We start from the raw sequence: 14202 nt of genomic DNA, 5'->3' as shown, positions 1-14202 counted from the left end.
CTAATGATCTTTGTAAACCACTATGTTTATAGACAGATTAACTTATCTATATTGACACAGTGTAAAAGATATTTTACACAAACAATATTATGTTTCAATTCCAAACAAGTCGGAATTTAATTTTAACATACTCAACCTGTTCCAGTTTATGTATATATACTAGTTCCGTATTTAGGGAGTAAAACCCTTCACGTTAAGAAACTCTTCATTCTTAGTTCACGAACTCAAGAAGAAATCTCAATCATTTCACCGCGCATTTGGTGTTAAAAGTCAGGGCTATTGTCTCGAATATGTTTACAGTTTAAAAAGTAAATGTGATTTAAATCTGTCAAAGCTAATTGTGAAGTACACATAAGTTCAGTCTATGACCCTTAAAGGACGAACCAATCAAATTCAAATCTTGGATCCGCTTCTGATTTCTTCCCGAGATAGAGCTCAGTCCACAAAGGTATCAGCTTGCTGAAAACTTCTTAGTTCTTCCTATGAACCCACCACTTCATCGCATTCTACACATCGTGTAGTCTCAGTACGAGCCATATTTACCTCTTCCTATTATTGTTTCCAGTGAAAACAATTCAGGGATAGTTTACCTAAGCACTACAATGCATAAGAGGTAAACAGCACAAGTTACCAGTTAGACGCAGAGATTTGATCCGATGAGGAGACTGGAGAAACTGCACTCGGCTATACGCTCACAGCTCTTTTGACTGCTTCTGTGATAATCTGTATATCCGGAATGCTGCAAAGCACATTGTGGCATTACCAATTGCTGTCAAAGCTGCTTGGAGAGCCACTACTACCTGAAAATTCATGCACGAAACGTAAGTGATATCTCCATAACAGAGAAAATGTTCTGCTTTACCCAAGATTTTAAGCCTAAATATTATCGACAGCCTATAAGCAGAGGCCCAGTGTAGAAGCTATGAGTTCAACTGAACCAATAGTTTTCGCTCATATCCTGTATTTTTGCCCAAAAAATCATTAGATATGTAGAAATAATAAATTTTGAACCCATTAAATTAGATGAGATGTGGTAGAATTGCGAATCTGAAACCATAAAATTTAAATCTCGGATCCGCCTCTGCCTACAAGTGAATGGGTTAGGCGAGATCAACAAACATCTTCCTTGGGAATCTATTAGAACATTAACCTGATTACATAGGGCTTAACATATTTTGTAAAGATTATTCACAAGAGAATATGAAGGGGCTTATATCTAAACCAGGCTGCGTATTAGGATAGTCAAACTGTCATATTATATACTCGGCTGAATGTCACTGCAATCATTATTCCAATAGAAGTTCATAATTTTCGTTCTAGGAAAAGAATTACATCTACTTACCTCAAGAGACTCCGAATTATAAAAGAAATGCCAAGTGCAGGCGCAGAGTGCTCCTCCGAGCAGGGGCACCTAAATTAAAAAGTCGTAATGAAGTCACTTATGAGCCAACAAGACGCAAGGATGGGGAAAAAAGAAATGGAGATAAGTGCAAAATGATCAAAGAGAATCATGACGTGATAATTCAGCGCGACCAATTCACCAATTAAATAAGAAACATCATTTACGAGCCAACAACAACAACAACAAGGCCTCAGTCCCAATCAAAGTTGGGTCGGTAATATAAATCCTCATTTCTTTCTTTAAGCTCAACTCATTATCATCATGCCAAAATAAAATAATAGTATTGAAAATAAGCTTTATATATATATATATATAAAATTGTAAATTTAAAGCCTATTCCTAACTCATAAGTATCATTTACGAGCCAACAACTGCGCAAAAACAAAGGACGAAGATACTGAGATGGGGAGAAAGGAATACTGAGATAAATGCCAAATGATCGAAGAGAAACATGAAGTGATAACTCAGCATGACTAATCAAACAAAAAAATATCACTTTGTTGAGAAAATATATATTTTGACAACCCGAAAAACTCTCTTCTTGAATGACCTTTTTTTTGTCTTGTCATTGACTACATACTATTAAAAAGAAAATCAATAATAAAAATCAACAAAATTTAGACATTTGAACTATGTTGCCCATGTTTATGGGAAAGGTAAGAAAATGAAAAAGGAAAACTAAAGTGCGAAAAGTTATAAACTCCATGGATAGCTGCCAACTATATGAATCACATGTACATGTTTTCTGCCACCACTCCCTATGAAGCATTTCACGGATGGAGAGCAATGTCACTAAGGTCGGCCAAAATCCACAAGTTTAAATTTGTATCTTGGTTGACAGACCTGTTTGGAATTGAGGAATAGTTGTTATTGTTGCTTTGGGCTGATGATAATATTGGAAAATATAATAAAATAAAGAAAAAAAGACTTCATAAACACCCGTACTTCTCCCTCAAAGAGTCATCCATGAATCAATCAGAACACTACTATCCTCCGCAAGGTTTGGGATCGGTGGAATTGAGGAAATGGATTGGTGGGAGATAATCAGAATCATCAAAGAATGATAATTTGACTGCAATAAGGGGCGACATTAAACATATTCATTTCAGCCTCTTATTGTTTGTGTTTATTACTCTTTGGTAATAAAATGCTGATCGGCTAATTGATTAAACTCAACCACAATCCACAAAGAGAAAATTAAAGAAAAGAAGTTTAAAGGCCTAAAGCATCTTAGCACGGTCATACTATAACAAGTGAAAAGAGTTTACATATGAATATAAATAAGAGAACACAATTTTTTAATTAATAGGAAAGACAGTTCTGGCTTAACTGGTAAAGTTGCTGCCATTTGACCAGGAGGTCACGGTTCGAACCGTGGAAACAGCCTCTTGCAGAAATGCAGGGTAAGACCGTGTACAATAGACCCTTGTGGTCCGGCCCTTTCCTAGACCCCGCGCATAGCGGGAGCTTAGTGCACCGAACTGGCCTTTAACGGTTCTGTGTTTCCAGAAGAACACTATTTAATCATAACAGCCATTTCTATTGCACCACATATAGGCCCTGATCAGATGTTCTGCGACTCTTATATAACAGCAAGGAGTGCAATGTCGCAAAGCTTTGCATGTAGTTCTGCTTTGACTCACTCTACATAGTTCACATATGAATATGCCCAACTTATTTTTTTTCAAGTTCTATATAGTACATAGCATGAAAATTCTTGTCTTTTGAGCAACAAAAATATATCAAAGACTGTTCTTTCTGGAGTACTTTGAGTTCAACTGCCTATTTACGACGCCAAATCTACTAAACTGCCATCTCATTTAACAACAGTTGAAACAAAGATTGAGAAGGGCCAATATAGCATTCATCATCAACCAAACGGAAATTTGACACGCAATGTGATAAGTCATTTTCAAAAAGTATTTACAGTTAATGTGAAGCTCATTGACATAAAGCAGATTCAATATTGCAGGCATAAAGAACAGAACTTGAGCAAATTAAACAAACAAGAATGAGCAAGATTACTTACCATAGCCCAGGAGAGTCCCTTCCAAGATTCATACCCTGATTTCTCCCCGTATTGCCAAACCAGAGCCATAGCAGTTACCCTTTTGTACAAAGTAAATAATCAGTCATTTCATTTAGCACAAAAGAAAAAAGAACATATGAACAGATCAACCCGCCAACCCCATACTGCGAGGAAGTGCATTGCACATTATAATACTCCTCCTATCCCAATTACCGCAATTTTCAAGAATTCAAATTCATTATATTATTCAAATTTATATATGATGTAATAATTTAAAAGGGAAGTCCGATGCACGAAGCATCTTGCGTTTACGCAGGTCCAGGAAAGGGCCGCACCTCAAGAGGGTGTGACGTAGGCAGCCTACCCCCAATGCAAGCATCAGTGGCCGATTCCATGGCTCGAACGCGTAACCTATAGGTCACACGGAGACCTATTTGATGTAATATTTTACTATCTATTAAACTAATCTTTAAACTATTAGTTATTATTTTCTTTAACTAGCACTAATAGGAAAAGGGTAGAAATTATCCCTCTTTTATACAAATATCTTAATTTTACTCTTCGTTATACTTTGAGATGATTCATACCTCGTTAGCAAACTATCTTGTACTTGCCCTTGACCCTAACAGAGCTAAGTGTAACGGAGAATAATTATAAACAACAGTCGGAAGTAGAGGAGTAAATTAAACACTTTTCCTCAAGTATTTTCAGACACTAAATTCACTAACTCATGTGGGAGCTTCTTTAAAGTCAAGGGCAAACATGAGGCGATTTACTAATGTCAAGAGTACGACGACCCCAAAGTATAATGGAGGTTAAAATTAAGATATTCAAATAGTAGACGGGTAAATTTGGACATTTTACCTATAATATTAATCGGGGGCGAATCCATAGCATATGTTACAGCGTATTCTAAGCCCGGTAGCTTTAGCTCAAACCTTGTACAGGCGTTTAAATACTTACTAAAAGGGCAGCCCGGTGCACTAAGCTACAGCCTTACCCTGTATTTGTGCAAGAGGTTATTTTCACGGCTCGAACACGTGACTTCCTGATCACATGACAACAACTTTACCAGTTATGCCAAGGCTCTATTTCCTTTTAAATACTTATAAATTAGTAAAATAATAAATTTCGGACCAATAAATTAAATGAATGGTGATAGAATCTCAAACGCATAAAGTCCAAATCTCGATCCGCCTCTAATAATATATGGATCAAATTAAAATCATAAACTCCTTTTCAGACAAATATCAACAACAACAACAACAACGCAGTGAAATCCCACATGTGCGGTCTGGAGAGGATAGTGTGTACGTAGACGGGGTCTGGAGAGATAGTGTGTACGGAGACCTTGGCCCTGCCTGCAAGATAGAGAGGTTGTTTCCGAAAGACCCTCGGCTCAAGAGATATGAAAGGAACAGTAAAAAAAACAAGCAATATCCACAAATAGGGCCAGAAAGATAAATATAATCACATAAAATGAAAAAGAGAAATTACCACTCAACAACACTAGAAACATGACTAGCCCAAGTGTGTAATGAGAGAGCATTTGAGGGTTCATTAAATTGGAATGAAGAACCCATTAAAGCTAATTCAGAACCAGAGGCAGGTCCCACATTTAACACTGTAAAAGCAAGTCCAGTGACACCCAAAACAATGGCAGCATTATATTTCAAGTTCTGAGATGGAATACTGATAATGGGTGCTGGGAATTGGGCTCTTTTTCTTGAAAAGAAGAGAAAGTTTGGAGCTTGAGTTGATAAGGTCAATTGGGTTTGTTTTTGTTTTGGAAGAAGGTGTAGTTTTGAGAGAGATAATGAGGTTGCAACTGCCATTGTTGTTTGTTTGAGGACTACTAAGTGGAGTGTTGGATTTTGAGTAAAGATGTTTTAGATAAGAGATAAAATGACAAAAATGTCCTTTATGACTTATGAGTAAGCATTTAAAAAAAAACTAAATTGATGAGTAGTCGACTAAAAATAAAAAATAAAAAAACATAAATACAGTTTGCAGTAGTAGAATATTTTTGGACCACGTAAATTGTAATTAGGATTACTGATTTAAATTTGGCCTAATCTGTTAAAAGCTACCCAATTCCTTTATCCATCTATTAAACTATTATCTTAGTAGTTTTAACGTACACATGTTGCACATTTACCTTTTTCGATAAGTAGTAGTATTTTTTTTTTAAATCACATAAATATTATATTAAAAATTATGTTTGAGTTATAAAGTAAGAGTTTACGCACTAGACAGTCTGGTTAACCAGACAAAACTAGAGGAGATCGTGTCATACAATTCGTGTGTAAGAGGAATCTACTAGTTTTAACATATGCGTGTTGCATGTATACCGTTTTTTATAAGTAATTTTTTTTAAAATCACATACGTAAATTAAAAATTATATTTAAGTTATAAAATAAGAGTTCGGTTAACCATACAAAACTAAGGGAAAGAGGAAAAGGAACTTCTACGTGTTAGATTGTTCGTGTATACAGGGAAAAAATCCGATTTAAAATGGATGGTGTGAATTTGTCAAATGCTCGACAAGCCGCTATATTAACTTATTAAGGGACAGTCAAATGACAAAGATGCCACAGAATTAACAACAATAACAAACTCAGTATAAACACACAAGTAGAGTCTGGGAAGGATAGTGTGTAAGCAGACTTACCCATGTCTGAATCACAATACCACAAACTGAAGCTTAAAACTTCTATGAATGTGAGCTCAGTATGCTTATGAATCCCTTAATAATACAGGTCATTTGTCCAAAAAGTAATACAATGGCAATTGAAATCTTCAACAAAGAGCCTTTTGGGCAGCACATTTCTTGAAAAATTACAGATGGAATGATGAGGAGAAAAAACACATTCCACATAAAATTTTGGTGATATGATACCATCTTTTAATTGTAAGGTTCTTGACACTACAAGAACTTTCACGACGGAGATTTTTTCAAGATCTCCTCTTTTTTCTCTTTTTTTCTGATAATCGAGAAATCCCCTAAGGTCAGCTGGTGCACGGTTCGAACTTGGTGGATAATCTGTTTAAGATCACTTTTAGAAGTATAATATCTTATATCACCCAATAACAGTTTCTTTCTTCTTAGCCCACAGCATTACTAGAGAGAAGCCCATTAATGACATGATCACAACCTGCAAAAAGGGTACAAATCAGACGTTCTAAGAAACACAACAACAACAAACCCAGTATAATCCCACGAGTGGGGTCTGGGGAGAGTAGTGTGTACGCAGACCTTATCCCTACCTTGAGGGTAGAAAGACTTTTTCCGATAGATCCCCGCTCAAGGAAAGAAAAAAAGAAGAGATGTTCTAAGAAATGACTAGAAGTATTCAGAACAAGCTAAGGAAAAGTGAGCATATGTTAAAACTACAAGCTTCAACCTTTTGTCACTAATGTTCACCAAATAATTAATGCAGTGGAGAGTTAAACTAAGGACTTTAACTTCTATACACTGATAGTGTAAAGAATTTATACGTTATTAGTGCATTTTACCTGTTATAGCAAGTAACCTGCCTTACTTACCAGATTACTAATTGCATCTACTAAGGACGTTTACTTGCTGTTATCTGATAATCCTAATATCACATAAATAGATGTACCGGTGTCCCGTCAACCTAAAACTAAACATCATAGAAATGAGCCACCTCTTTCATAAAAATGACCCAATTCAGAATTGTATAAACCATGGGGTGGACCTAGTGTTTAAGTAGTGGATTCGTTACTATATATATATATATATATATATATATATATATATATATATACTGGAAGTTCATTAGAGTTGATGTATATTAAGAGAACCGAACCCAGTGTTTCGAGAGACGAATGGATGCATTGGCATTTGCTCCTCAAGTTACATCCTATATCCGCCTCTGGTATCAGTACTTGTATCATAATTAAGATGAAAAGATATAAAGCTAATCCTTCGAGGCAATTTTGAGTAATTAGAACTTTGATTAGAGAGCTTAGGCCAAAGACTATAATTTCACTACTACCAAATCAACTCTCCTTTTTATCTTCTACAATACGGAAGTTCATATAATCGATAGTGTACTTACTGATATAGCTGGAGGGACACCAACAAGAGGATCTTGGAAAAACTTATTTGCAAGAGCAAGGGCAAGAAGGCTGCTCTGCATGCCTGCAAACGAGACGTAGAATGACAACATAAATCAAGATCCAATAAGTGAAGGTTGATAATATTAGGTAAGCTTTCAAACCTGTTTCATATGACAGCGTTCTTTGTAGAGGTTTGACGTCTGGTGCTTTGTGGAATGCTATGCCGGAAAGTAAATAACCTAAGATGAACGCCGACAAATGAAATGCAATCATAAGCAACAAAACAGACATTCCAGATGGGGATACGAGAGACTCTATGTTAATAGCAAGCGGAGCTCCAACACAAAGAGCAGTCACAAAAACTGATAGTGGAGGCAACAGCGGCCGAATTGCATTACAAATCCGCGGAAAGAATCTGTTGAAGCGAAACCAAAAGTCATAAGAGTGAAGTTCGGATTGTAGAAGGATACACATAATGAGTATTCACAACATCATTACCTATTCAGAAGCAGTCCACCAGCAACAGGTGCAACGACAATCTGCAGTATGTTGGAAACCATTCCCTTAACATCCACAGGCAACTTTTTCCCAATAAGCAATAACGATAAAATAGGGGTGACAAAAACAGCAGTAGCTGTTGATAATGATGTCATCACTATACTAAGAGGGGCCATTTGTGGATCAGTTAGAAAAGTAGCGTAATTTGACAGCTGTGCTCCGCTAACACATGAGGTCAACATAATCCCTGCAGCTGTGATACACAGCTCACAGAACTTTAGCCAACATTGAACATGCTATTTTCTTTCCCGGTAAAGTAATCAGAGATTTTACCTAAGGAAGTTGGAAGACCAAATACGGTCATTGCAAGTGTGCCGAAAAGATACCCGAGCAGGGGCTTCACAGCAAATTGACCAATATAACCAGCAAAAATTGCAGCTGGTTTCTTGAAAGCTTCAAGAAAGTCCTTTTCACTTGAGTTGACTCCAACTGCAAACATTAAAAACCCCAATGCAGGAGAATAGTACCTAGAAACGGTAAACGACATGGTAACTATGAGGTTAAAAGATGAGGTTAAAAAAACTAAGCAATTTGGACTCTTTGGTTTACGCTCTGCAACTTTTCGTCTCATAGTACGGCTCTCTAGCTTTCCTAGCTAGACAATGTGAGAGTGCAATATTGAAAGACGAACTTTTTCCAGCATTCAAGTCTATACCTCCATCCTTTTCTAGAGGTGTTAAATGGGTACAAAATTAGATATTTTCATGGAAAACTTTCAACATGATTCTCATGTAAGATGGTATTACTCTCACCTCTCGCGCAGGTCTCTACCTCACCTCTTGTTACAACTAATGGTAATTGGCCAGACATAGAAGTCTCAATATACATTTATGAGGATAAGTCAAATTATATGATCAACCAATGAGATGTTCACCAAGCGTTATAAAGATTTTCTTTTTCGTCAAGAATGCCGTTAATTATTTGAACAGGCAAAATTTATATAAGTTTCTTCCTGCAACCTTGTCTTTAATACATGGAAGGCACTTGTTTTCAGCGAGGCTTAAAGTAGATAACATGAGAGACTTGTGGATAGAACAAAATCATTTAGAAAATTGGCATCGATCGAATGATATACAAACCTGTTGGTAAACCACGTAAAAGAAGGTGGATATATAAGAGCCAAAATTGTGCTACCAAGAACCACGTGGGGCAGAAAAGAGTTTGCTCCCTTCAAAATTGTCAAAAGAGTGTTCTCTTTTTGTTTCAGATTCTGAAATAGCACAAATTCTATTGTTAAAGATAGTCAAATCCCACAATTCAGAGGTGGGCTTCGAAACATCCAAGAAAACAACTTAAACCCTTCTTTACCCTATTATGTTTTTCTTTTCCTTTTCTAAAATATGGGGACACGCAAATTAGGTTTAAGAACAAAGATGTGAGGTATTCAGACCTTTTAGCTTCACAGGTTCAAGAGAAAGAAGCGTTAGAGAAGAGAAGTACTGAAACAATCCAAACCTTCACCTTCTATAGTAATAAGAGATAGTACATCAGCTTAATGGAAAATGAAGTGGCTAAAGGAGCAAGAAATTTTGCTTTCTAAATCAAATGCTTCTCATATTTGGGACTTTATACACATAAATAGAGAATACACATAAATAGAGAATATTACCGATCAAGCTCAGATTTCAAAGAAACAATGTTATTCACACCCGTACCCAAAAATGGTTTTTGCCAATAAATTACAAGTCTCTAATTGCTCTATTCCACATACAAATACAAGTCAAAGCCAGAAACATACAATTGAACTTTGAGTAGAAAGATTGAAAAGTTCAAAAGGAAAACCTCAAGTGATTCAGAGTCACTAGGCCCAAGCGAATCAGAGAACTTTTCTGAGATACATCTACTAATTAACAGTCTTGAATTACCACCTATACAAAAAGATCACATTTATAAGTAAGGAGTACATCAAAAAGAGCTAATTCCAAGATCACTATAATAGTAAAGTCAGAAAACTATTTTTTTGTAGCAATGTATCAGTAAAGTAACTAAATTTTACCCAATACAATTTTATGACTTTACTGTAGCTCTATAACGGTAAAGTTACCTCCGTGTGACCTATAGGTTACGGGTTCGAACCGTGGAATCAACTACTGATACTTGCATCAGCCTAGGCTGCCTACATCATTACCCCTTGGGGTGCGGCCCTTCCCCGGACCCTTTTACCGTAGTTTAGTGACCATACATGAAATTAACCTCATTATTAACTAAACTTGAGAAGCAAAAAAGATTCAAACTTTAATCAAAGTACACTACAATTGGATACAAAAACACTTGCCAATGTGGATTGCGTAGTTGATCAAAACCCCTTTAATCGTACCCCTTCAAGAACACCGGTATAAGTTACACCAATTCATCAAAAGGGACTGTAGAAATACACTTGATACTGAAAAAAGATCATAAAAATCTGTTTTTTTGTTTTTAAATCAATCGTATCCTTCAAGAATCCAAGTACAAATTGAACTAATTCATCAAAAAGGACAGTAGAAATACACTTGATACTGAAAAAAAGATCATAAAAATGTCTTCTTTTTTTCTACTTACAAGTCAAACAACAACAACAACAAAAAACCAGGTGAAGTCCCAAAAGTGGGGTCTGGGGAGGGTAGCGTACCTTACCCTGCCTTTTGAAGGTACGAGATGTTATTTCCGAAAGACCATCAGCTCAGCAACAGTGAAAAGGAAGCAATAATTTCTACTTACAGTATAATTGGATTAAATTCTTCAAAAGGGACAGTAGAAATAAACTAGATACTGATAAAAGATCATAAACGTTTGTTCTTTTTTCTACTTACAAGTTACAAGTATAATTGGACTAATTCATAAAAAGGGCCAGTAGAATTATACTTGAGACTAAAAAAATAATCATAAAATCTCTTATTTTGTACTTGAATTAACAAACCTGAGTGGAAGCATTTCCATTTCTTGGGAAAAGAAACAAAAGGGTGTTGGTCAAAGCAAGGCAGAGATTTCTGATGCAGAATCTTGAAGCCTTGATGATACTGCTGCTGCTGCTGAAGAAGAAATTTACTATTGAGACTCATTTTTCTTTTTAATCTTAATTTTCAGACAAAGTAAAGCGGATTTTTGTACAGTTTTTGGTGTCTAATTATATGATTCAGTGACCCAATTTTAGAAATCAATGAGTTGATTACTAAAAATGGAAAGACTACGGAGAATTCTTTTCTCTCCCTATTTAGGGACCAAAGCTCCTAGGCCCTAGCAACCTACACCAGAAAGCGGGCAACCGAAATCGGCGGGGAGATTTTGTTTTTTATTTCTCAGGTGCTGTATTGATTTTTTTTTTAGCGATTTTTATACGGTCATATTAATTATTTATTTTTTTTTAGTTATATACATAGATCATATTAATTATACACACCTAATATATGAATTATATATTCATCGGCTATTTTTACTTTAAGTGGTAGGATAGACAGTTATTTGAGTTACATGGATTTATAAATACTTGTAAAATCAAGGCGAGAACACTTTACACGGTGCCTTTATATGATCTCTAATTAAACTATAATATGAGGATATAAAATCATATTGTTATAAATATATTATATTATGGAAGTTCATTTAGTACTCCGTTGTAAATAAATTTCTTGAAAAAGCTAATTTATATGAGACTCCGCTGTAAATATATTTATCTATTTAGTACTCTATTAGAAATAACTCTCCTGAAAAAGCTTATTCCTTCGGTACCCCATTATTGATAAATATCACCCCCGATAGAAGATTATCTATATCTGGTATAATGAGCTTATCCTTTCAGTACCCCGTTATGGATAAATATCACCTCCGGTAGAAGATTATCTATATCTGGTACAATGAGTTTATCCTTACAGTACCCCGTTATGGATAAACATCACATCCGGTAGAAGATTATCTATACCTGGTACAATGAGCTTATCCTTTCGGTACCCCGTTATGGATAAACATTACTCCCGATAAAAGATTATCTAATATCTGGTACAATGAGTTTATTCTTTCGATACTCCGTTATGAATAAACATTACCCCGATAAAAGATTATCTATATCTGGTACAGTAGCAGTTTACACAACAGCTTGCAGAAGCAACTTGCTTTCTTTTATAAATAGAAGAGATTTCAGTTCATTATGTACATAAGTTTGAAGTTTGAATAATATATCAGTTTCTCTCTATACTTGTCTTTACTTTACAATCTTTATTTTATAACACGTTATCAGCACGAGACTCTGTCATCTCGAGCAAATACTTTGAAAGTATCAGAGGTACGAACTTTCTTTTTCTAAATAATGTCAAATCTTTCTAAATTTGAATTTGTAGCCCTGGATATATCGGGCAAAAGCTACATGTCTTGAGTATTTTATGCTGAAATTCATCTTGATGTGATGGGTCTGGCAGACACCATCAAGGACAAAAATCAAGCATCAAACCAAGACCATGCCAAAGCAATGATATTCCTATGCCATCACCTTGACGAAGGCTTGAAAATGGAATATCTCACTATTAAATATCCAGTCATAGTGTGAAATAACTTGAAAGATAGATATGACCACCTGAAGATGGTCGTTCTTCCACAGGCACGTTATGATTGGACTCATCTAAGGCTACAAGATTTTAAATCTATCAGTGAGTATAATTCTGTTATGTTCAGAATTATTTTCCAATTGAAATTATGTGGTGATAATATTACTGATCATGATATGTTGGAGAAAACTTTCACCATTTTTCATGCCTCGAATATGCTCATGCAGCATCAATATCGATGTGGAGGAAAAGGGCATTGGTCACGTACCTGTCGTACGTCAAATAGCCGAGAAACATAATGAGTTATTAATGAAAAATCATGAAAGCCAACCTACTGGTTCTTGTCTATTCTTTGAAGTGAATGAGACGAACTTCCACCAAGTTAAGCATGGAAGAGGACGTGGCCCCAGTCGTGGTCATGGGCATGGTCGGGGAAGAAACACTAATCATGGTAATAATAATGCACCAAATAACCCTCCTCACCACCATCAGTGGAAAAGGAAAGAATGAAAGCATGAAGCGGTGTAAGCAGCAAATGCAAAAAATGCATGCTATAGATGTAGAGGAAATGGGCATTGGTCACGTACATGTCATATGCCAAAGCACCTGGTTGAGTTGTATCAAGCCTCCCTGAAGAAGACAGAGAAAAATGCTAAAGAAAATTTTATTTCTGATAATAATTTAAATTTCATGCATTTGGATGTAGCTGATTACTTTGCACTCCCGGAAGGAGAAACAATTCATGTGATCGGTGATGAATCCGTAGAAATGTAAATATTTTTATTTTTATTTTTTGTCGTAGATAATATGGTTATGTAATTGTTGTACATAAATAAAAGTTATGCTTTGACAATGATGTTTACTATCATATTTATTTTGTTTGTTATTTTAAAAAATATGGATAATCCTCAAATTATGTTTGGATCAAAGACCAATCCTGAAGATATTTATGTAATTGATAGTGGAACAACTCATGCCATATTTGTTTGCCCGTAAAACGATACAGTTAAATTTGTTCGTGGTTTCTAGGCAGATGAATCAATTTGATCCAAAGATAATGAATTAATTGATTAGATGTAAGATACTTGGCTCAAAATGTAGATGAAATGATGGATTCGAAGAGCCCGTGAATAAGGTTTCCGGACACAATGATGTTAAGATTAACAAGCGAGAAATAGAGAAAAAAGGTATCATATTGTTGTGTGGAATTTAGTCAATGTATTCCAGAAAAACATGCCTTACAATGATAGTTGAGCCTATTATTTATAGCTTAGTGGGCGTATTGGTCGGGCCCACCACTAATGATAATTATTAGAGTGTGATAATAGAAACCTAATGGTAAACATAAATGCTCAGATTTCTTTAATAAGTTGTTACTCTTTAATGCTGTGGAATATTCTTCATTAAATATCATCGGACGTAGCATGCTTAATGCCCTTACGAACTTGCCTTTCTCGGTGACACACGAGGTAGTTGTGCCCGATTTTCCATCCTCCCGATTTTGATTCCACGTGTCCCCTTCTTAGGTGGCCATGAAGCATAACGTATTTTACCCAATACACATAGCCCCCCTGCTTTCCGGTGACACGATTTTGTGTTATGGGTAAGTTGG

At 35.7% G+C, this 14202-nt stretch overlaps 2 protein-coding genes across 2 annotated transcripts; both read right to left on the bottom strand.

The window, feature by feature from the left end:
- Positions 1-62: 62 nt before the first annotated feature.
- On the bottom strand, positions 63-5300 carry LOC107793784 (uncharacterized). Its single transcript, XM_016616223.2, has 5 exons — positions 4929-5300; positions 3432-3510; positions 1343-1411; positions 632-800; positions 63-549 (listed from the first exon to the last, which is right to left on the bottom strand). The coding sequence occupies exons 1-4, from the start codon at positions 5264-5266 to the stop codon at positions 693-695; spliced, it is 594 nt and encodes a 197-aa protein (XP_016471709.1). The 5' UTR covers positions 5267-5300; the 3' UTR covers positions 63-549; positions 632-692.
- An 845-nt stretch (positions 5301-6145) lies between these two features.
- LOC107793783 (putative sodium/metabolite cotransporter BASS5, chloroplastic) lies at positions 6146-11319 on the bottom strand. The gene is made up of 8 exons (XM_016616222.2): positions 10973-11319; positions 9856-9941; positions 9153-9283; positions 8347-8540; positions 8014-8266; positions 7677-7930; positions 7515-7597; positions 6146-6587 (listed from the first exon to the last, which is right to left on the bottom strand). Exons 1-8 carry the CDS (start codon positions 11112-11114, stop codon positions 6513-6515), a joined length of 1218 nt encoding a protein of 405 aa, XP_016471708.1. The 5' UTR covers positions 11115-11319; the 3' UTR covers positions 6146-6512.
- Between the last annotated feature and the right edge of the window lie 2883 nt (positions 11320-14202).

Source organism: Nicotiana tabacum, chromosome 15 (assembly GCF_000715075.1).
Source record: "Nicotiana tabacum cultivar K326 chromosome 15, ASM71507v2, whole genome shotgun sequence".
NCBI classification, from domain to species: domain Eukaryota; kingdom Viridiplantae; phylum Streptophyta; class Magnoliopsida; order Solanales; family Solanaceae; genus Nicotiana; species Nicotiana tabacum.
This window is presented reverse-complemented; position numbering and strand designations above follow the sequence as displayed.